The sequence below is a fragment of the Sminthopsis crassicaudata genome, chromosome 1, assembly GCF_048593235.1.
Source record: "Sminthopsis crassicaudata isolate SCR6 chromosome 1, ASM4859323v1, whole genome shotgun sequence".
Lineage (NCBI taxonomy): Eukaryota > Metazoa > Chordata > Mammalia > Dasyuromorphia > Dasyuridae > Sminthopsis > Sminthopsis crassicaudata.
Window position 1 is genome coordinate 546,706,691 of NC_133617.1, and position 25,543 is coordinate 546,732,233.

A 25,543-nucleotide genomic window follows, 5' to 3' on the forward strand; every position below is an offset into this window, starting at 1 on the left:
TCTTTCCTTTAAGAGTTGCTAATATAGAAAAAGATAAAAATGGTCATCTCTACAACAAAAAAAATGACTTCCGAATTGATTTTATTGTGCTGGAAGAACTTGAACATAAACTGGTTAACAACAGGAAAACAGAAAGTAAGCTCTTTATATACTAAGACTGTTACAGGCAATAAAATTGTACAGTTGTCTAATTGTGTTTGTATAAGCTATGCAGTTGCTTAAACTTCTTGTTGCTATCCTACAACTTTGCTCACATTTATCGTCTTTGCAAGTGCAGTGTTTGGGTGTGCATGAAGCTTTTCTTGAGTTCACCAGCTGCTAGTGTTCTCCCTTTTAGTATTATCTCACTTATTTTATATGTATTCTATATGAATTTATACCTATAAATATTTTCTTCTTTGATAGAATATAAACTCCTTAAGCATAGGGAAGAACAGTTTTATGTTTGTCTTTGTATGGCATAGTTCATGCATAATAAATACTTACAGTTTCAGTTAGGCAACCAATTTAGCATTTATTAAATTCTTAGTATTTGCCAGACGGTCAATATTGAGGATAGAAAAGAAGTTTAAAAAGACAGTTCCTCCTAAGAACCTTATGATTGAATAGGGGAGACAATATGCAAACAACTTTACATAAACAAGCTATTTACAAGATAAATTGGAAATAACCAGAAAAATGAAGGCACAAGAATTAAAAGGCATCAGGAAAAGCTTCTTATGGAAGGTAAGATTTTAATTGTGACTTGATGGAAGCCACTGTTACTGTAGTAATAATGTGGAAGGAGAGCATTCCAGACCTGGGAGAGAGATGGAGAAAAAGTCCAGAGATCAAGAGATATTGGTATATTTATCCTATGGTTTATGGGGAAAAAAGTATCATGTGTATGTGTATGTGTATGTATTATATATATGAATTAGTAATAATTTCCATTATCAAACAGAAATTAATTCTCGGGGTCACTCCACCTACTTAATTGTACTGTGTAGTCCTGTATTAAAGGAAAGCATCTTGATTATCCTTATCATAATTATATCTAACATTTATATTACACTTTACATATATTTGATCCTCACTACTATCCTATGATGTTGGTACTACATTGATAGTGTTACTCCATTTAATAGATGAGGCAACTGCAGTTCACAGAGGTGAGATAGGTCTTATTTATACAACTTGAGTGAAAAGTAGTTTCAATTCTAGTTTTTTGGTTTTTTTCCTCAAATCTAGTCTTAGGCACAGTTCCTTGCACATAATAAGTGATAACTTAATTTTTATTGAATGAATGAATGCTACCATATTAAATTTGTACTTTAAAATATCTGAGAATAATAGTAGAGAATTGAAGACTAATAAATAGCAGAAATAGTACTTAAGGGTGAAATAATGGTTGATCATTTAGTAAAATGTTTTAAGTCAAACAAAGGGCTTTTTATGAAGAGAGCTCATGGTTTAAGAAACCATTCTGCAACTTATTAAGAGTCAGAATTTGCCAGTTATTTTTTTCCCTCTCAAGTATGAGTTTTAATCATTTGAAAATTAATTTTTTCACCTATCAAGTATTTTTCTCCCCTCATGTCTCCTTCCAGAAAAACCAAAACTAAAATTTTATAATAAATATACCTTGTTAAAAAAAAAAGAATTCCTATTGTTAGCCATTTTCAAAATGTATTTCATCTTGCACATTTATTCCATCATCTCTTTGAAATTTAATTAATTTTATCCCATTGATCTGATTTAAGTTTTTCATTTTATTTTTACAATGTTGTTATAGTATAAATTGTATTCTTGGCACTACTTTACTTCATTTTGTGTTAGATTATACAAGTCTTCCCAGGTTTCTTTTAAACTATCTCTTTCATATCTCCCACAGCATTGTAGTATATTACTTTGCATTATTTTAAAAACTGCCTTTCAAAGATATGAGTTAGTAGGAACCATAAAACCCAATTCCTTCAGTGTATTTTAAATTATAAAGAAATTCAAGGTTTTCTTGTGTAATGTCTTGATTTTCACTGTCATTAATTGTTTATGGAGCATCCCCTATGAAGAGATGCTATGCAAGATTACAAAATTAAACTATTTCTGTAATACTAAAGTTTATGGTCTGAGCGTTGAAATGAAAACAAATAATTACTACACATAATAGACTGTGACAGCACAATAAGAAATATTCAAAGAAATATAGAAAATCAGGGAAGAGAAGGATTATTTTTGACTGTGGAGATTAGAACTTCATAGCATTTGATCTGATTCTTGGATTTAGATAACAGAATTGGCATGGGAAAGACATTGCAGATAAAGGGAGCAGCAGTAGCACAAAGACAAGGTTGTGGGAAAATGCAGATTGTGGTGTGTTCTCTCATAATATATTTTTTTAACTTGTGGACTTTTATTTGAACTAGTCTAAGTCAGTGTGATGAGGTTTAGGTTTTGGGGTTCCCTTTTGTCAGGGAACCAAATGATGAGGTCTGGATTTAGGGAACCAAAATGAGATTAGGGTTCTGGTGGTCAGGGAGTTAAATGATAAGATCTAGCGGCAGGTTCAGTGTTCAGAGAACCAAATGGAGAGGTTTGGCTCCCGTGTACCCCCTTGGGATTCAGCACAAGGGTAGGGAGTTTTGAGAAACCCCCTTCTGGTGACACAGAGATTCTCTATAAAGGAATTTACAGACCCCAGAAAGCTAGATTGATAAAAGAGATTTATTATTGGCATTGGGAAGGCAGCCAAAGTAAAGTTTCTAGTAGAGAAATCCTGACAGAGAAGCATAAAGTCTTGTTAGGGAACTATGTTAGAATAAAGAGAGAGTAGCACCGGAAGAGAATATTATTTCAGTGGGCAGAAGCTTGCTGCTATGCCAGGAAGAAAGATTCCTTGGCATCTTAGCTCCTCTGCAAAGAGTTGTTCCAAGTTGCAGTTTTTACAAGCCTTAGCTACAAGCTAAAGGGGAATAATGGGTGGAGTTCCAAGTTGGCTTTTTTTATCTACAAGCTGGATTTCAGCTTGAGCTGAATTTGAATAGAATTGAATGAGTGTCTTTAATTCAAGAGGATTGGTATCTCCAGCTCCTAACTCAACCAGCCCCACCTAAGTTACCGAATGAAGCTGCTTGTCCTAGAGTAGGGTCCCCACAGTGGCAGGATTCAAGGAGAATCTCTCCTTCAAGGAATTTTAGAGTTTCAGTGTCCCTTCAAGTGTACAGGTAAAGTTCCTCCATTCCCTCAAGTTCTGACATAAATCTTAAATAGCTCTTGGGGAGATTGTAAAGTCTTCATATCTATGTTGGTGGCATGGATGGAATTTAAAGTGTCATTTATTATGGCTTTGATAATTTAACAATTTAATTTTTAAAAAGGAGAAAGTATTAAGGCAGAAACTACAAAAACTTTTTTTTTAAAGGATTACATAATTTATATGTAAAGCAATACTAGTGCCTTCCTTCCTCTCCACTGCCCCATCTAGATTTTTGTTAAGTATCCCCTTTGCTTGATCTGTAGGACAGTAGTTTTCATAGAGCTAAGTAACTTTCAATGACAATATTTGGAGTGACTGTTTTAAAAAAAACAAAGCAAATGTACAATCAGAGTCCTGAAGATGCATTTTATCACTTTGGGAATGTTTGCCTCCAGTGTACTTAGACTGCTCAACATCTTTACTCTTCAACTTTTTAAATTCTGAGTCAAACCCTGCTCAAAAAAACGAAACAAAAACAAAAAACAAATGACTTTCATGTCAATCTCATCTCTTTGGGGGGGAGGGGCAATTATCATGCCATATGCTTTGACAAAAAAAAAAAGAAGAAGAAGAAGAAGAAGAAGAAGAAACAAACATCCAATCTACCCAAATCTACAAACAATCCTTTTAGAATCATTTGTGGTGGACAGTGGGGGGCCCAGATCCATCATACTCCCACTTGCTGAATTATATCTTCTGAAAGGTGAAAAGAGATGGAGCTTCCAGTGCACAGTATTTGTACTCAGGTGGGATAATGATCTTAATTCTCATTGTGCAGGGAAATAGGGCTGTAATCTTCTTCATCCTGTCTGCAATGCCTGGGGATATAGAGGTGCTGCCAGATCACATGGGGTGGGCACGCAGATCCTTATGGATGTCAGTTTCACATTTCATGATTGAGTAGAAGGTAGTTTTGTGGATTTCCCAACTGAGAAAGATGGTTGGAAGAGAACTTCTTTCATTGCCAGTGGTAGTAACCTGGCCATCAGGGAGCTCATAGCTCTTTTCCAGAAAATGCAGCAATTAATCTTGAAGACTAGGGTGACATAACTGACATAGCTTTTTCTTGAGGTTACACAGAATTTCCCTTTCATCTGGGGGAATGACATTATATCCTCTCCATTAAGATCTTTATGAGGTAGTCCATCAGATCAGAGCTAGCCAGATCCAGACAAAGGATGATGACATGGGGAAGGGCAAAATCCTTATAGGTGGCACAGTGTGTCAGACCACAAACAAAGTCCATCACAATACCCGAGGTACAACCAGAAGCAAACAGACACAGCACAACATGGATGGCAGTGTACGTAAGCAGGATACCCTAAGATGGAAGGGAAAACAGTCAAAGGGGAAATTGTTTCCTGGAAATCCAGCTTTGTGTATTCCAGAACCTGTGTCAATAATGAGAGCAGCTATATCTATGGTGAACTTTTAAGTGGCTGGTTTAAGCCTCTTAACAAGAAAAAGATCTGGTGTTACATTTGGAGGCTGGGGGAGGCAAGTGCAAGTTGGGTGGAGGAACTCACAATTGTCAGTCTTTAACTTATTCTTTTCACCAAAACATATAGGTCTGTGTTTCCTAAGCACTTGCAGAATAAATAGTTCTGTTCCCAGAATAAGTATAATGTACACTGAGAACATGATTTATTCTTTAAGAACATCAAAGGTGAAAGCAAGAATCCCAGGGCTTAAGTGGCCTGTACCAGATGTAAAAGAAATGAGTCATGGATAGCAGATCGCTGCCCTTCACTAACAATCTTATTAAGATTAAATTTTTATTATCTGTTAGGCCTGACTAGAAGAATATAATGTTTCTGGAGTCCAAATCCTTTAGATTTAATTATATCAAACTTGCTCCATTTACAAGTTGTTAAAATGATGTTTCAAAGCAACACCCTTAGTTACTTCTTCCTAATTGAACATGAACATCCTGAAAGTAAAGGAAGCTAAAGAGATACATACATATTTGTTGTCCATGGAAATAATTGTTGTGGACCACAATGCCAACCAAAAGAACAGTGATCTACCTCACTTCTCCCTATATCACAAAACCTTAGAAGCACTGAAAACTTCCAAATTACTTCTGAAAATAGGATTGTTAAAAAAAATACTAAAGCTGGTAGGACAGACTCTTCCCCTTACCCTCCCAAGAACTGGGAAGAGAAACCAACATTAATATAAAGACAAAGATCTAAATTAAGAAATTGAGGAATTGAGGAATATAAACAAAACAAAAGTTACTATTTAAAAATACTTGGAGACAGAAAATTGAGGTAAATTCAGAAGACAAATGAAAATCAAAAACATGAATTGGATACAGGACCAAAAAAATTTCTTGAAGAGCTAAATTTTTTTTTTCCAAATCAAGAATGGTAGGAAAAAAAGTACCTAAGGAAATGAAAAAGGAAGAAAATTAGGAAATGACAATTAATAGCTTGATAAAAGAGACACAAAAAACCTGAAGAAGAAAAAAAAAAAACTTAAAAAAAAATAGATTTGGCCAAAAAAGGATATAAAACTTCACACAAAAAAATAATTCTTTAGAAATTAGAATTGAGCAAGTAGAAGCTAATGACTTCATACAATTTCAAGATACAATAAAACAAAGCCTGAAAGAATGAAGAAATAGAAGAAAATATGAAATGATTCATTGGAAAAACAACTGGCTGGCAAAAAAGATCAAGGAGGCATACTTTTTGAGAATTCTTGAATTACCTGAAGGCCATGGTGAAAGAGAGCCTAGAAGTTAACAAAATGTAGTGTACTTGTTTGTTTTTCTGGTGGTCTCTGGAGCAGCCTATCTTTCAGCAGATTAATCACCACAAGAATAGCCAGGTGTTAAAGTCCAAATCATTTATTATCTCTTTCACAATCTAGTTTCCTTGCCTGAGACCTGGACTAGCTTCTTTAGAGGCCTTCTGGAGTCTTAGTTTCAGTGGAGAATTCAAGTAGGACAGGCCTGGTGTGAGATGGAGTGGATGAATCTGACTCTGGGTGTCTTTCCAGTCTGTGTCTGGACCTTTTGAGTCTCTTTCTGAGCCCTTCTGAGTCTTTCTCTGGCTCTCACTCTGGCTGAGTTTGTCAAAGCTTTATATGTCCTATTTTGAGTATAAACCAATAATTATATCACTAGGAAACCATTATTTGTTATAAGATTAATCAATCATACTGAATTTAGAGAACTATTAAGCACCATGCTAAACTAGATAACTATTGTCTCATCAATTCCACTGACTTAACACCTTGTAAGAATCCTTGTTTCAGAGTTCTGGCCCATAACAACAAAAAATTCTTTAGAAATTAGAATTGAGCAAGTAGAAGCTAATGATTTCATACAACTTAAAGATACAATAAAGCAAAGCCTGAAAGAATGAATAGAAGAAAATATGAAATAATTCATTGGAAAAACAACTGGCTGACAAAATAGATCAAACAGGCATACTTTATGAGAATTTTTGAATTACCTGATGAATTACATGATGAGAGAGAGCTTAAACATCATATTTCAAGAAATTATCAAGGATATTGCCTCTATATCATAGAAACCAGAGGGTAAAACAGAAACAGAAAGAATCCATTAATCCTGAAAGAGATCACAAAATGAAATTTCACAGAAATATCATAAACAAATTCCAGAACTCCCAAATCAAAGAGAAAATACTTCAGGTAGGAAAAAAAGACAGAAAGAAAGAAACCATTCAAATAATATAAAGTTATAGTTAAAATCAAACAAAGAGCAGAGGACTTGGAATATGATATTCCAGAAGGCAAAAGAACTGTGATTACAACCAAGAATCACTTATCTAACAAAACTCAGTATACTCATTCATGATTTGTTTGTTTGTTTGTTTTAAAGAATATTTAATGGAATAGAGGATTTTTCAATCATTCCTGATGAAAAGACTGAAGCTAAATAGAAAATTTGACTTTCAAATACAAGACTCAAGAGAAATATAAAAAGCAAACTGTAAAAGAAAAATTATAAAGTTTAAGATGTTAACCTTTCACTATGGGAAGATGATTCACACATCTCCTGAAACCTTTATTATTATTAAGACAGTTAGAAGGATCCTACATAGAAAGAGCATATGGGAGTGAGTCATTTATTTTGGGATGAAGTTTAAAAAAAAAAAAAAAAAAGTATAAGTGAGAAAGAGGTATATCTAGGGAGAAGGGGAGGAAAGAGGACAAATGGGAAAAAATATTTCATAAAAAAGGCGAACAATGAAGAACATCTACAGTGGAGGGGTGTAAATATTCTCTCTAAAATGTTCTCTTGTTGGGGTTTTCTTGGGGTCTCTGGAGGCAGCCTTTGTTTCAGGTCAGTAATCACCACATGTGCAGCCAGGGGTTAAAGTCCAAATCATTTATTGTGTCTTTCCAAGTCTTGTCTCCTTTCTTGTGGCCCATTTAGCTTTCTTATGGTCCAGAGCCTTTCAGTCAGGCCTTGGTTCCAGTTCCCAAAGTTGAGCTCCCACCTGCCTTCTTTGGCTTCTGAATCTCCCCTACTGAATCCTGGCTGAGGCTCCTAGCTTATATATGCTCTCTTAAAGGTGTGAATCTTGTAGAACTACAGTAAGTACTAAGTACATGTACTGAACTAGAGAATTGTTAAGCACCATGCTAAATTAGATTACTATTGTCTCTATCAATTCTACTGACTTAGCACCTTGTTTCAAGTTCTGGCCCATAACACTGGGGAAAGTAGTAAGGGGAGGTAATACCTGAATTTCATTCTAAATCAGTTCCAAAAGGGGAAATATATGTACCTATTCAGTTGGTAATAAAAATCTTACCCAACAGGGAAGTAGTAAAGGAAGGATATAAGTAAAAGAAGATGTGATAAAAGGGAGGGCCTATTAAATTAAAAAAAAAGAAAAAAGAAAAAAAAGGCATTGCTGAGAAGCAAAACAGATTTTAGAAGAAGGATAGCACAAAAAAGAGAGGTTAAGGAGAAGAAAATAAAATGAGGGAAATGCATGTAATAATCATAATTGTGAATGTGAATGGGATATACTCACCCTGAAAACTGAAACATTGCAGAATAATTTAAAAAACAAAATGTACACAATATATTGTTTACAAGAAACACTTCAAATAAACAAAATTAAAATAAGGGACTGAAACAAAATCAATTATTAAGCTTCAGTGAAGTAAAAGGGAGAACAATCAAGATCCCAGACAAAATAAAAGCAAAAATAGACCTTTTTGTACAAAATGTATGTCAACTTTTTGTGAGGCTGTGTAGGCAAAATATTGGAATTGAGTGAATGTCTGTCAGTATGCTTGAACAAATTGTGATACATAATTGTGATAGAATATTATTCTATAAGAAACGATGAATAGGGTAGATTCAGAACTATCTAAGAAAACATGATTTCATGCAAAGTGAAGTGTGCAGAACGGGGAGAATATTGCACACAATAACAGTAATATTGTAAGGGTGCTCAACTATGAAAAATTTCACTGTTCTGATCAGTACAGTAATCCAAGAACCTATAGATCTAATTCTAATAAACCCATGATGAAAAATACTGTCGTAACTAGAGAAAAAACTGGTGGATTCTGAATGCAGATTGAAGGATACTTTTTAAAACTTCTTTACTTTTGAGGTATGTGTATGTATTTTGCAACATAGATTATATGGAAATGTTCTGCATGAACTCAAATTTATAATAGAAATAAAATTTACTGTCTCAAGGAGAGGGCATGGAAGGGAGGGAGAAAATTTGAAACTCTCAGAAGCTTAAAAACAATTGTTAAATTTTTTTTTTTTTACATTACTTGAAAAATATTACTTGGGAAAATCAATAAAAGTATTTTTTTTAATTCTTCAAACCCAAGTTAGCTAATTTTTTGGTGAACAAAATTTCAGTATAATAAAATTTGAATAAACTCGTAAGAATTATTTATTCAGGATTTAACATTGAATGTTCAGTGTCACTCATAAGCAAAATTACTATCAGTGGTATGAGCAAAGATTTTCCAAACATCAAATTCTGTTTTCTATAACCCTGCTACAGACTTCATCAGTATAAAAGTGACTGTTTTCCAAGTCTTTTAAATAACTTTTAAAAATCATTTTTATTTTCCCCAGTTACATGTAAAAACATTTTTATTTCATTCATATATATATACATATATATATATATATACATATATATATGTACATATATAATATATATATACACACACATTCATTTTTAACATATTTCTATAGGAATTATGTTGGGAGAAAAAAAATAAGAAAAGGGTAAAACCACGTGAGAAAAAAAGATGAAAATAGTATGTGTTGATTTAAATTCATTCTCCATAATTCTCTCCCTTCATGTGAATGGTGTTTTTAATTCAAAGTTTATTGGGATTATCTTGGATCATTGAACCGTTGAAAAGAACCAAGTTTGTCATAGTTGATCATGGCACAATTCAGCCATTGCTGTATACAGTGTTTTTCTGGTTCTGCTTGCTTTACTCAGCATCAGTTCATGTAAATCTTTCCAGGGCTTTCTAAAATTATCTTGTTCATCATCAATTTTTATAGAACAATAATATTCCATTACTTTAATATACCGTAACTTATTCAGCCATGCCCCAGTTGAAGGGCATCTATTATTTTCCCATTCCTTGGCAAAACAAAAAGAGCTTCTACAAGCATTTTTGTACATGTGGGTCCTTTCCCCCCTTTTATGATTTATTTGGGATACAGACTCAGTAGAGACACTGCTGGGTCAAAGGGTATGTGGAGTTCCAGATTGTTCTCCAGAATGGTTAGATCATTTCACAACTCTGCCAACAATGCATTAGTATCCCATCTACAGTGGAGGGGTGTAACTATTCTCTCTAAAATGTTCTCTTGTTGGGGTTTTCTTGGGGTTTCTGGAGGCAGCCTTCGTTTCAGGTCAGTAATCACTACATGTGCAGCCAGGGGTTAAAGTCCAAATCATTTATTGTGTCTTTCCAAGTCTTGTCTCCTTTCTTGTGTCCCAGTTTTCCCACATCCCTTCCAACATTTATCATTATCTTTTCCTGTCATCTTAGCCAATCTGAAAGGTACCTCATAGTTGTTTTAATTTGCATTTCTCTAATCAGTAGTGATTTAGAACTTTTTTCATGTCTATAGGTAGTTTTAATTTTTTCATCTTAAAATTGTTCATATCCTTTGACTAAATATCAGTTGGTAAATGACTTGTAGTCTTATAAATTTGAATCAGTTCTCTATATATTTTAGAAATGAGGCCTTTATCAGAAATACTGGCTATAAAATTGTTTCCCAGCTTTCTACTTCCCTTCTGATCTTGACTGCATTAGTTTTATTTGTTCAAAAACTTTTTAATGTAATGTAATCAAAGTTGTCACATTTTGCCTTTCATAATGTTCTTTTATTCTTCTTTGGTCATCACTTTCTCCTTTCTCCAAAGATCTGCTAGGTAAACTATCCTTTGGTCTTCTAATTTGCTTGTAGCATCACCCTTTATACCTAAATCATGTACCCATTTTGACCTTATTTAGGTATGGAGTATTTTCCAAATCTTGAGAAGAATTTCTGAGTTGTAAAAATATTTCTAATAGAAGTATTTTTAACTTGGTATTTCTATAGGAGCTCAAATCCAGCAACACTTGGCAAAAATGCATAACAATGTAAAGAGGCTTCAGCAGCAGTTAAAAGATGTAAAATCTACACCAGAATGTAAGTGTACTTTTTATGTATTAAAAATTATCTTGGGGAAAGGGAAAGATATCAATGCTTTTACCACTAATTCTGCAAAGACCGATTGCATAAGTAAAATGGAAAGAACAAAGAAAATTTCTAGTATTAATGTTTATGAAAACTATACTGTACATTATTTGTCTTAGTGATATAGAATATTTAACATTTAGTATTAGTTAAAATAGTGATGTTACTATAACTAATAATACTGCTGCTTTCATATCATCTCAGTATGTTTGTGGTAAGACAAGGTAAACAGATTTCTATATTTTGTAGGTGGGGAAACTGAACTACAGAGAGATTAGTTTAAATGAGTTATTCAAGATAAGAACTAATTAGTGAACAAATGAATATTGGCTCCTAGCACAGGGTTTTTTCTACTGTGTTATTTTTCTAAGATTAATATTTTTGCCACTGTTCTTGTACTTCAAAACTTTTTTTTAAGTGGAATGAAAGTTGAGTTTTTGTTTCTAATTTCATATATAGTAATTAGAACGTTAAAGTAAAGAAAATGGATAGATTGTTTTCTCCTTTTTTTTTAACAGTTGTTGAAAAACTAAGAGAAATGATGGAAGAAATTGAAAATGCAATCAATACTTTTAAAGAAGACCAGAGACAGATGTATGTTTAAAAATATTTTAATTTTTAAATCAATCAGGTTTATTTTCACTCTGTTGTTAGTGTTAAGACTATACAAAAGTAATTTGGGAAGACTTACATTGTTATTCCTTTTTCAAGTACACTTTTTTTTCCCCCCTGAGGCTGGGGTTAAGTGACTTGCCCAGGGTCACACAGCTAAGAAGTGTTAAGTGTCTGAGATCCGATTTGAACTCAGGTCCTCCTGAATTCAGGCTAGTGCTCTATCCACTGCGCCACCTAGCTGCCCCCCAAGTGCACTTTTAATGTGCATACAAGTTGATTGAATTTTTTAAAAAAGACACTTTTAAATGAGACTTTAAAATCTAATTCTTTACTCATTTTCATTTATATACAGACATGACAAAACCCCAAATCAGTAGCCAATAATTTTCTTTCTGTTGCATGGTCATTTTCATGATGCTGCTGATTTTTCCATGTCCAATACTTTCCTATTCGTTTCTTATAAAATTAAGTGTTAAAAAAAAAAAACAAAAAAAAAATTTTTCTTGATTTGACAAAGCAAAAACATCCAACAAATACATTCCCCATAATGTTCAGTCTCAAGAAATACCTAACTGCTTCTTTTTGAAAAAAGTATTCATGTAATATAGATATTAGGTTTTTGAGTAGTCTAGACAGCTTTGGCATCTCTCTTTCTTTAGTGTTTCCACTGAAGTGGAAAATGTTTCCAACATTTTTTTTTTTTTTTTTTTTTTTTTTGCCATTCTCCTCTGTACCCACTCTTGTATTAAAGCCATTGGATATGTACATGTTAACTTGGTTTTGAGGATCTTGAATTTCTGTTCCTTTATCTTGTATTAAGTTTATTGTGACCAGGTAAAGTGACCTGATACTCACTGAAATGCAAAATAATAATAAAAATAAGGAACGGAGGCAAACAGGATTAAGTAACTTGCCCCAGGGTCACACAGCTAGTAAGTGTGGTAGGCTGCATTTGAACTCATAAATAATGAGTCTTCATGACTATCCACTGTGCCACTTAGCTGTCCTGTGAGGTAGGTAGTACAAATATATTCTTCTTATATTTGGAAAACTAAGACTCAGAGATTTTAAGTGACTCTGTTGTTACACAGCTAGAAAGTGTCAAAGTCAAGACCTGAATCCAGATCCTCAAGAATGCAAATTCATTGCTCTTTCTTTATTACCATGTTGGAAGATTGACATGTATATTTTTAAAAAGCTGACTATTCAAATATTATCCTTAATTTTAGATATGAAGATCTTATTAAAGAAGAGAAAATAACTAGTAATGAACTAAATGCTTTGGAGAAAAAAATAGAGACCTGGGCATTGAGTAATTCAAGAACAGAGAGATCTTTCAAAGTACCATCAAGCAGATTTTCCTTGGACACAGTGATGCTAAATAATCTTCCTGAAGAAGTAGTAGAATTTGAAAAGTTCCTTCAGCAAGCAGGAGGACGACAAGGGGGATGGGATGATTATGATCATCAGTATTTTCTAAAAGTGAGAAATAAGCATAAAGGGAAGCCCAGTTATATGAAAGAAGTTCTAGAGTATCTTCCTGGAAGAACAGAAGATGAGGTTCAGCTGCATGAGAAATGGTACCAAAAATTTCTGTCTTTAGAAGAAAGGAAAAAAGAGGTAAAACTTTTGTTTTACATATATATTTAGTATTTGGGCATATTTCTATTCAGTTATCACCTTTGGTCAGTCTGATTTGTTTGTTTTCACCTCTTTATTTGTTTGTTAATTATAAAAAAATTAAATATAAATATAAAAATATAAACATTATAATTTTTTTATTTATTAAAGCATTCTTTATTTGACTTAAAGCACTCAAGGTGGTAAAATTAAAACATAAAAATTCTAAATATGTTCAAGTATAGAAATTAATATAAGTTTACATTTAGATAAAATAAAGCTTGTATTGAAAGATCAAGGAAAACTTTAGAGTTGAAATGAATAGAAAACCCCACTTAGTATGGTTTATGCTATAGTAATTAATATCTTCTACTAGTATAGCATACCATAAATGATTTGATATATGTGCTGAGGATACATGTCTCCCCTCCTAAATTGTTTTTTATTTTAATTTTTTTAATTTTAACTTAATTGTGTGCTACATTCTTTTAGCTTTAAAACATGCATTATGGAAAAACATGCTCTAGATATTATAAAAATGTATAGAAAACCTTTATTTGCTCATAGCTTGTATCCCCAATACTACAGGTTACTAGTTTTTTATCATTGGTCTTTTCCTTCCCTTCCAACTTCTGTGCTTAAAAACCAGCTGCATCAGGCATGGCCAGTACATGTAATCTTTATCATGTTTATTCTGCTGAAATAGTGCTAAGAAATGACTTCACATTTTAATCATTTGATACTCTTAATTTTAATATGTTATTGGCATATTTTTAAGATAAAAAAAGAACTGATGAATCAGATTTTAATGTGTGCTTATGGTTAAGCACTTACATGATCAAGGGTACAAGTTACAGTGTTTGCAGTAAATTAAATAATGATCAACAGAAACAGTCTTTGTTCAGTTCATTATAAGTCTCAGCCAAAGCTATCAAATAATCCATTTGTTTTTTGATTAAAAAGAGGTCTGTTTTCTAGAAGTAAAATTAGAAACAGAAAAGTTTTCCATCCAATTAATATGAAAAGTGTAGGTAAAGCCCACCAAAAAATTACCAGCATCCTGCTTTTGTTGCCATTAATCTCCTCTAATTATGTAACAAACCAAGGTCACATTTGATCTACCATTTATTAATAAGGAAATTAGAAACTAGTCTATAGCTAATGGTTTAAAACTTATAGTTGTGATTAAAAACCACACTGTCAAAATCTCATATATTGCACTATACTTTATAGTACTATTGGATAAGGGAGAGCAGGTTTATCTATCTAATCAAGAAGAATGATGCAGTAACTAATAATAGAAAGATCAACCAATAGAGACCCACTACTCCATCAAAGGCCTAGGAAAGCATCAGACCTACTTCTAATTGGGAAACCCAAGGAAAAATCATAGTGAACTATTTTTGCACCTCATGTCATATAAGGAGACAAACAGAGATATGCCCTCAGTGAGAACTGATCTAGAGAAAAGGGTGCCACCCAAGAACTTCCAGCTCAGGAATAATGAGCAGGTGCCTGTGACTGTGAATTTGGACAAGAAGAAAGGGACCTGACAAAATGCAGGGCGCAGCAATAGGTATGACTTGGAAGCTCTGTTGCTTATACCCTACAACTGCATAACTGATCTAATGTGAACTGAAGAGGGGCCTGCACCAGGAGGAGTGATTTATGGACTGTATACCAATAGAAAACAGGCATAGAAGTAAGCAGCGGCTGTGTGACTAATTGTGGAGAGAGGGCTCATCTAACCCAGAATTTGTAATGGAATAACCAGGAGGGGGAGCTCAAACCAAGGTAGAGCTTATCCTTCTATCCCTTTGAACCTACATACCTTCCTACTATCTGACTGGCTGGGGTTAACCGAAGTCTAGTTCTTTTGTTCAGATCCTAGCCTGAGCCAAGAACTTGCAAAGCTCAGTTTAGGCCAGTGGTCATGTGTCAGCTTAGATCAGATAGCTTTGGGCATACTGAAAGCTTCAGTGTCCAGCCTAAGTTACCTATGAGATCCATGAAGAACACAATACTCAGCCCTCTAAAAAAGGGCAGCAGCAAGGCCCAAGAAAAGATAAAAGCAAAGCCTTCCAGAAGGTTACAGAATCTGGTCCTAACACAAATTCCCAATCTAGAAAGTAAAACTGAATGAATGAATAAACAAAATAAAACAAAACAAGAATCCTACTATAAATTATGGTGATGTTCACGATGTAAAACTGGAAGAGAATAATACCAAGTTCTATGTCATGTGCCTAGCAAGATGGAGGATTATCCATTTTCTCTGATCTTCATGACCTCTCAGACTTCTCCAAAATTGATCTTGAAGACAAAGTGAAGACAAAGGAATCCCAGAAGAACATGAAAAGTCAAAATACCTGAACACCATAAGATAAGAAATATTACGAGATACTACTCAGAACTTGTGGACATTGAAAACAAAATGCTACTTGAAAGAAAACATGAGATTGCCTCCAAACAACAACAACAACAAAACCCATGTTGCAAACTCCAGGTAACTTAATAGTAATAATTATGTAGAAAAACAACTAATTCTGTAACTGACTTAGAGAAGGATCTTCGAATGTAGAGGAAAAGAAATTTGAATAATAGAAAAGTATTCCATATCCACCAGAAACTTCTGGTTCTGAAGAGAAAATTAATTCAAGATAGAGCCCAAGATAATATACTCTGCAAATCTGAGTCTAACTTAAAATGAAAAAAACAAATGCTTTTCAGTGAAAAGAGGCAATTGAAACATTTCTAGAAAGAAAACTAGACATGAAATTATTTGCTTCTCAAGCATCCCAGATAACAGAAATACAATAAGGGTTACAACAATTGAGAGCAACAACATTATGGAATAGAGATTATTAAGAGATTTCTTTCTCACTCTACACTAGAATATCAGGATGAAAACAGAAGTCTGAAACATGGACTAAACCTTACAATACCCTGTTTACTGGTGAATCAACAACCCTAGGAGGAAGATACTATTGCTTTTATCCCCTTATCTGTATATTTACAGATAAGGAAACTGAGGCAAACAGTTTAAGAGACTTGTCCAGAGTCACACAGCTATAATTGTCTGAGTTCTTCAGTTCAGGTCTTGCTTATTCTAGAATTGGCATTCTATCCATTGCACCATCTAGCTGACTCTTGGGAAGGGTTGTGTGTATATGTGAACTTACATAAATTCTAACAACTATTTCATTAGTGTCAGTTTTTAAGTAATTATGGCTTATATTTTTAAATGTTCATATTTTTAAAAATAAAATGCTTTTAAAAACATTTGGTAAAATATAACTTCTGGTCTGTTTCCTGCCAAGGCATATGACTGTTTTGCTGTGGTAAATGTTTGTCATGGAGTTGCATATTAAAATATGATTTTCTTGTCTGTCAAATAGTTTGTTGCCTGAACTAGCATCAGATTTTGTTTCTCAATTTCACCTTTTTCTCAGCCTGTAGTTTAATACTTCCTTCTAGTTGCCTTATTAATAAAGATAACAAATAAGTTTCTTTCCTTATCAGTCAAGATTGGTTAGCAAAAGGTAGTTCACACTTGAATGCCATTTATCATAAATGATAAATAAGTTTGGGATATTCATCAGCTAGAGAAATCAGGTAAAACAAATTATAATTATGGATTCTCTGAGTTAAAAGTTTCAGAATATTGTTTGATTTATATGCAGTGGACTGAAATGAGTTTATAGTTTTGATCACCTAGGATTTAAACTAAACATCACTTTCCTTTTTTTAAAAAAACTTATTTAGTTTATTCAGAAATGGAAAGCAAAGAAGCAACAAGAAAAGAAAGAAATGTTGGAAACAAAGTCAGAGGAAATACTTAGGAGTAATGATCTTCAACAAGAAGATTCCCAAAAACAAAAAGAAGAGCAAAGAAAGAAACAGAAATTAGCAATTGAAGCCTGGAAAAAGCAGAAAATTGTGGAATTATCTATGAAACAAACATCTCAATTAAAAGAAGAGGAGGAAAAAGAGAGAAAGCAACAGAAAGAACATCAGCGCCAATCTCACCTAAAATTATTGCTAGAAAAACATACTCAGCAGAAGAAAGAGCAGGAAGAATTGTTGAAACTTGAAAAAGAGATGAAGGAGAAGACTGAAAGGGAAGAAAGAAGAAAAACAGCTCTAAATGAAATTACTAAGTTTCAAGAGAGAGTGAGTATATATATGTTTGTGTATGTTTATACATATATTGACATTTTGCATATATGTGTAACTATATAGATTATGGATATGTATGTGGATGTATATGTGTGTATATACTTGCTATATGTGCATATAATCTCTCCTATTGTTTCTCTCATCATATTTTTAAAAAATATGTTTCATTGAAACCTATTGTCTCAACATCAAAATCATGGGGGTGGAAGGATGGGGACCTCTTACCTATTAACAAAGGAATTTAAGAAAAAAATACTTAATATTTCTGATAGTCATATTCCTTTTGAATCTACCTACCAATCTATACATATATGTGTATATATTTGTATATAAATTATCATATATTGATTGTATATATAATATATACATACATATAATCTACTATATGTATGGTTTTGTATACCACACACATATACACACAGACACACAGACATACACATACACACAAATAAACATTCTATTTTAGTAATCCCTTGCCCTTCTATTACAAAGAGGGAGGTATTTAATTTTCTGAGCTTCAGGCCCATCATTGATTTTTCATTTACTCAGAATTTTATTTCATTCTAGTAATTTAAAAATTTACGTTGTCATAGTTATCATGCTTATTCTCTTAGTGAAATTGTTGGGTCTCAGGATATGAATATTTTATTTACTTTTATTACATGATTCCATATTGTTTTCTAGAGTGATTAGACCATTTTATAGGTTGACTAATAATGCATTTAGATAGATACTCTATGGAGCTTAATCAAAAAATATGTATATTTGTGTGACAGTATAGATACTATAGATAGAGCTAGTTTGGGGGAAATTACAGAGTTCTTTTTTTATTTTTTATTTTATTCAGAGTTCTTTTTACTAAACCCAAGCTTCCTATAAAAGCAAAAATCCATCTTTTCTATATAGACATTTGGTATTGTCAAAAAGACATAGAATAGCACTATACCTAAAGAACTGAAGATGACTATACCTTGAGGGCAGTGAAGGGATACCTAATGGGTGTAGGCAGAGTGCAACATGTAATTAAGAAGAGACAAGAGAATAAGAAGATTAAAGAAAGTTATCAAGAATTTTTATGATTGGATAAAAAGATAAGTTGATAAAATGGAAAGAGAAGGAGATGACAAATAATGCTTCACTAGTACCATTACAATGTTGAGAGAAAGAAAAGGAGTCCTTCAATGTCAGCTACTTCTGGCGAACTTTTGGAAGGCTGTGGAAGGATGTAGTTATAAAGGAAGGGAAAATTCATGTGAGTTTCATATCAGATTACTCATTGGAGAAAATTCCCAAATCAATTAGATCCTGGGATCATCTACTCCATAGAATATCCATCCAAATGCAAGTTGAAATATGAACAATAGACATTCTTTTATTTCATCTTTTCCTTATGTGTGGATAGAACAAACTTTTTATATGATTACCTGTCCCTTCTAAAAGCCTCTCAAGGTTCTGGAGCTTGATGTAATCAATTCAGCTGTCATCCACAAAATAGGGTCATCAGGAGTATCTTCCCATCCACAAGGAATTTATCTTTGACTTATTCTCTGTAGAAAACTCCATAATGGAGATAAAATGGATACATCATCCTATTTGAGTACTTACAAGTTTTGCAATTGGTTGAATGTTTAGCCTGAAATTTCCTGAAAAGGAAAATGATTTGTGAAGTTGTTTTTGACTATACCCTTGAATTGTTACTTACCCCAATCTCCTTGTTTTTTAGTAGTAGTCTAAAATAAAATTTCTTTTGTTTTTACTTCTAGATGCCATAATAACTTTGAAAAAAATAAGTTTTCTGTGAATTGAACCTAATCATGGCTCTAGGAACAAATTACCACAACATAATAGCCAGAAACATTATATTGTGTTTTTTTATAGACTATTAATTAGTCAGCTAAAATGAAAATCTTCATTTGAGTTTAAAAATTCTACTGCCAGCTAGTTCATTTAAAATTGCTGTTTTGTTAAATGATACTTTGAAATCGTTAGAAAGATAAAAGAAGTTTCTCTACCATGAAGTTGAGACTTTGTGTGGGAATGAAACAAGACCAGTAGAGTAGGAATTTTAGGGAGAACTTTTTTTTTTAGTTGTACAAATACTAATCTTATAGGGACAAATAGTTTTAGTTTGATAGCATGTTAATTTCGTTGATGGTTGTCATATTCCAAGTCAGACCTCACTGGTTTTATAGTATATACCCTCCTGGGATGCTCAACTTATTTTGACAAAATTTGGTTCATTAGAAAACATCACAGTAAAATCTATATTTCAAAAATTTAAAGCATTAATAACTAAAGATATCTAAATGTCATTAAAAAATCTTAGAATCATATAATGTTAGAATCGGGAATAAATTTAGAGGTTTGAATTAAATGACCTCTTATTTTACAAAGGAGGAAATTGAAGTCTAGAGAGAGAAATTGAGTTTGACAGATTACTCAGCTATTAAATGTGGAGTCAGAATTAGAGAGCCCAGACAGCTAACTTTTAGTTTAGTCATCAAACAGCTAGACTTTTGAAATTTTTAATTTTAATTTCCTTGTCTTCAGAAATCATCTTTTTTATTTTGCATATGTTCTACAGGATTTACATAAACTTGAATTAAAGATTCTGGAGAGACAAGCAAAGAAAAATGAAAAGATAGAAAAAGAAAGAAGATTGGCAAAATTAAGAGAAAAGGTACTATATCCTAAGACTATACCTGAATTCCGATTTTAGAAAATATTCAACAATATTATCCTACTTTTTTTTTTTACCCCTTTAGTAGACTTAAAACATTTAAAACACATTTATTTTTTTGGCTTTTCCCCCCTAATTTTATCTCCTTTAAAAATTTTAACTGCTTGCCCAAGTAGGAAAAAACATAATTTAATTCAACTAAGGATACAATATGTGGTTAAATATCTATGTTTTAAAAAACAGAAATGTCTGCTTCTATACTTTCTTTCTCTTCCCTTCCTTGACTCTTGCTCTTCAATTTTTTTCTTCCTTTTTTAATTCTTGCCCATACATTACACTTGGCAATCATACTTTTTTTTTTCTTTTTTCAATAAAAATGGTATTGCTTAGCTCCTCTAATGTTATTCTGTTTTCTGTTTACTAAACTCTTTTCTGTAATTCTTATCACTAGGTTGGAATAGTCCTGTGGTAAGAAGTAGTAGTTAAATTATAAGGAAATGAAAAAGACTTTTTTAAAAATCCTTAAACTTTATTTTGTGGGAGGATTAGAAGAAATATACCAAGTATTGAAGGGTAACTTTTATTATTAAGTTGCTATTGTGTAATATAATTAGAAAGCCTTGATTTTAAAAAATAATAATCATATAACCTCTTTTCTTTAGAAAAATAAAATGGTCACTTGAGGAACATAAAAGTGGTTATTTGATAAACATTGAATTTTTATTAATGTTTGTTTTTTTGAAATTGCCTTTTTATTATAATGTCCTATTATGAATTTATAAGTTTTAATTTATTAGTTAATATAATTAATAGGTTATGATTTTATTTCTATTGACAGGTTGAAGTTAATGTTAGTCGGGATCCATCCAGATTATACAAACTTACCAAAGGATGGGAAGAACGTACAAAGGAGAGAGGTCCAACAGGTGCAGGGCCTCTTCTGAATATACCACATAGGTAAAAATGAAAAAACAAATAAACAAACAAATAAAGTTAAAGGCTTTTTTAAAGGTATTTTTTATTTCCTTATAATGTATCTACTACTTCTCTCCATAGGGCCATCCCCACATGGAGACAAGGATTATAGAAGAAAATTGAGCAAATTGAAATTGCCATCCAGCTAATGTGAATATTGATATAATCCTTTACACAAGAAAATAAATGATTTATATAAAAAGCAACCACTTATGTTCAGAAATGGTCATTTACCTTGTTATACTGTGAATATACATTGTGTAGTGTTTGATTATTAGATATTGAAATACATGCCAACAATTGCTGTTTTATTTCTGTTTTTCCCTAGGGAGATAATTCTTTCCATATTTAAATTTTTATTTTGCAACAGCAAATTGAAAGGAAAAATATAATTTTAAATTATTGTAACTTAAGCATATGAAGTAAATAAGTGGAGGTTTCTTCTTATGGCTTCATTATATAATAGAAGAAAACTATATTTGTATGCCTAATTGAAAAATTTTAAGATGTTTTAAAATAGATGGTACCTTATGTAATTAACAAATTTTGAATGTCAAAGCATGAATGTCTTTAAATTGGGAGGCAACATAGAGATAAAAGAGGGCAAATTTGGAATTAGAGGAGCTGGGTTCAGATCCCATTTCTGCCATTTTTATTTTTTAATGACCCTGGGCAAGTCCCTTAATGTCCCTAAGCCTCAAATACCTCATCTATAAAATGAGAGAGCAAAATTCAATTACTTGTATTGTCCCTTTCACTTTTGATGCAGTGACTACTACATTGGATATATTAAATAAATAGCTGGTCCTTTTATGAAGCAAAGTTTTGATATTTATTTCATATTCATTGTTACTGTAAGTGGGTCCCATACTTTGGACATACATAATCACTCCTGCTTAATACCAACACAAGTTAATGTTCTGGAAGCTTGTTTATAAGCAGGCTTGTTTGATGGAGCACTCAGCCTTCCACTTCAGAGCATGTAGAAATAGTCTCTATCTTCCACTTCATAATTTTATTTTATTTTATTTTATTTTTCAGTGACAGTGTGGTCACAGAATTTATTTTTTTTTAATTTTTATTTTATTTTATAATTATAACATTTTTTGACAGTACATATGCATGGGTAATTTTTTACAACATTATCCCTTGCACTTTCTTCTATTCAGATTTTTTTCCCTTCCTCCCCCAACCCCCTCCCCCAGATGGCAAACAATCTTATATATGTTAAATATATTACAGTATATTCTAGATACAATATATGTATGTAGAACCAAATTTCTTGTTGCACAGGAAGAATTGGATTGAGAAGGTAAAAATAACAGTTTACATTCATTTCCCAGTGTTCCTTTTCTGGATGTAGCTGGTTCTGTCCATCATTAATCAATTGGAATTGGATTAGCTCTTCTCTATGTAGAAGAAATCCACTTCCATCAGCATACATCCTCGTACAGTATCATTGTTGAAGTGTATAATGATCTTCTGGTTCTGCTCGTTTCACTCAGCATCAGTTGATGTAAGTCTCTCCAAGCCTCTCTGTATTTCTCCTGTTGGTCATTTCTTATAGAACAATAATATTCCATAACATTCATATACCATAGTTTACCCAACCATTCTCCAATTGATGGACATCCATTCATCTTCCAGCTTCTAGCCACTATGAAAAGGGCTGCCACAAACATTTTGGCACATACAGGACCCTTTCCCTTCTTTATTAGTTCCTTGGGGTATAAGCCCAGTAGTAGTATGGCTGGGTCAAAGGGTATGCACATTTTGATAACTTTTTGGGCATAATTCCAGATTGCTCTCCAGAATGGTTGGATTCTTTCACAACTCCACCAACAATGCATCAGTGTCCCAGTTTTCCCACAGCCCCTCCAACATTCATCGTTATTTGTTCCTGTCATCTTAGCCAATCTGACAGGTGTGTAATGATACCTCAGAGTTGTCTTAATTTGCATTTCTCTGATCAATAGTGATTTGGAACACTCTTTCATATGAGTGGAAATAGTTTTAATTTCATCATCTGAAAATTGTCTGTTCATATCCTTTGACCATTTATCAATTGGAGAATGGCTTGATTTCTTATAAATTAAATTCTCTGTATATTTTGGAGATGAGGCCTTTATCAGAACCTTTAACTGTAAAAATGTTTTCCCAATTTGTTACTTCCCTTCTAATCTTGTTTGCATTAGTTTTGTTTGTGCAGAAACTTTTTAATTTGGTGTAATCAAAATGTTCTATTTTGTGATCAATAATGGTCTCTAGTTCTCCCTTGGAGACAAACTCCTTCCTCCTCCACAAGTCTGAGAGGTAAACCTTCCCCTGTTCCTCCAATTTATTTATGATTTCGTTCTTTATGCCTAAATCTTGGACCCATTTTGATCTAATCTTAGTATGTGGTGTTAAATGTGGGTCCATGCCTAGTTTCTGCCATACTAATTTCCAGTTTTCCCAGCAGTTTTTGTCAAATAATGAATTCTTATCCCAAAATTTGGGATCTTTGGGTTTGTCAAAGATTAGATTGCTATTTTTATTCACTATCTTGCCCTGTGAACCTAACCTATGCCACTGATCAACTAGTCTATTTCTTAGCCAATACCAAATGGTTTTGGTGACTGTTGCTTTATAATATAGCTTTAAATCAGGTACAGCTAGACCCACCTTCATTTAAAGTTTTTTTTCATTACTTGCCTTGAAATTCTCGACCTTTTGTTGTTCCATATGAATTCTGCTGTTATTTTTTCTAGGTCATTAAAATAGTTTCTTGGGAGTCTGATTGGTATAGCACTAAATAAATAGATTAGTTTGGGGAGTATTGTCATCTTTATTATATTCGCTCGGCCTATCCAAGAACACTGAATGTCTTTCCAATTATTTAAATCTGACTTTATTTTTGTGGCAAGTGTTTTGTAATTTTGCTCATATAATTCCTGACTCTCCTTTGGTAGATATATTCCCAAATATTTTATACTATCGACTGTTATTTTGAATGGAATTTCTCTTTGTATCTCTTGCTGTTGGATTGGGTTGGTAATGTATAAAAATCCTGAGGATTTATGTGGATTTATTTTGTAACCTGCGACTTTGCTAAAATTCTGAATTATTTCTAATAGCTTTTTAGCAGAGTCTTTGGGGTTCTCTAAGTATACCATCATGTCATCTGCGAAAAGTGACAATTTGATTTCTTCATTTCCTACTCTAATTCCTTGAATCTCTTTCTCGGCTCTTATTGCTGAGGCTAGAGTTTCTAGTACTATATTGAATAGTAATGGTGATAGTGGGCAACCTTGTTTCACTCCTGATCTTACAGGGAAAGGTTCTAGTTTATCACCATTACATATGATGTTTACTGAAGGTTTTAAATATATGCTCCTTATTATTTTAAGGAATAGTCCGTTTATTCCTATACTCTCAAGCGTTTTTAGTAGGAATGGATGTTGGATTTTATCAAATGCTTTTTCTGCATCTATTGAGATGATCATATGGTTTTTATTAATTTGATTATTAATATGGTCAATTATACTAATAGTTTTCCTAATATTAAACCAGCCCTGCATTCCTGGTATAAATCCCACTTGGTCATAGTGTATTATCCTGGGGATGATTTTCTGAAGTCTATTTGCTAATATCTTATTTAAGATTTTAGCATCAATATTCATTAAGGAAATTGGTCTATAGTTTTCTTTCTCAGTTTTCGATCTACCTGGTTTAGATATCAGTACCATGTCTGTGTCATAGAAGGAATTTGGTATGACTCCTTCAATCCCTATTTTTTCAAATAGTTTACATAGCATTGGAGTTAGTTGTTCTTTAAATGTTTGGTAGAATTCACATATAAATCCATCTGGTCCTGGGGACTTTTTCTTAGGAAGTTGGTTAATAGCTTGGTCTATTTCTTTTTCTGAGATGGGATTATTTAGACTACTTACTTCTTCCTCTGTTAATCTGGGCAAGCTATATTTTTGAAGGTATTCTTCCATTTCATTTAAGTTATCGAATTTATCGGCATAAAGTTGAGCAAAGTAGCTCCTAACTATTGTTCTAATTTCCTCTTCATTAGTGGTGAGTTCACCCTTTTCATTTTCAAGACTATCAATTTGCTTTTTCTCTTTCCTTTTTTTAATCAGGTTTACTAAGGGTTTGTCTATTTTGTTGGTTTTTTCATAAAACCAACTCTTAGTTTTATTAATTAATTCAATAGTTTTTTTACTTTCAATTTTATTAATCTCACCTTTTATTTTTTGAATTTCAAGTTTTGTGTTTGTCTGGGGGTTTTTAATTTGTTCCTTTTCTAGCAATTTGAGTTGTAAGCCCAATTCGTTGGCCCTCTCTTTCTCTATTTTATGCAAATAGGCCTGTAGAGATATAAAACTTCCCCTTATTACTGCTTTGGCTGTATCCCACACATTTTGGTATGATGTCTCATTATTGTCATTTTCTTGGGTGAAGTTATTAATTATGTCTATGATTTGCTGTTTTACCCAATCATTCTTTAGTATAA

General features: G+C 32.7%; 1 protein-coding gene across 1 annotated transcript in view; it reads left to right on the plus strand.

Moving 5' to 3' along the window:
• CCDC112 (coiled-coil domain containing 112) overlaps positions 1-21,245 on the plus strand; it is a 33,181-nt gene extending 11,936 nt beyond the window's left edge. The window contains exons 3-10 of the mRNA XM_074281987.1: positions 14-135; positions 10,833-10,922; positions 11,489-11,564; positions 12,815-13,205; positions 16,971-17,378; positions 19,969-20,064; positions 20,903-21,021; positions 21,121-21,245. Of these exons, the coding sequence (XP_074138088.1) occupies positions 14-135; positions 10,833-10,922; positions 11,489-11,564; positions 12,815-13,205; positions 16,971-17,378; positions 19,969-20,064; positions 20,903-21,021; positions 21,121-21,151 (1,333 nt within the window). The 3' untranslated portion in view covers positions 21,152-21,245. The remainder of the gene's footprint in view (positions 1-13; positions 136-10,832; positions 10,923-11,488; positions 11,565-12,814; positions 13,206-16,970; positions 17,379-19,968; positions 20,065-20,902; positions 21,022-21,120) is intronic.
• The last annotated feature ends 4,298 nt before the right edge of the window (positions 21,246-25,543 follow it).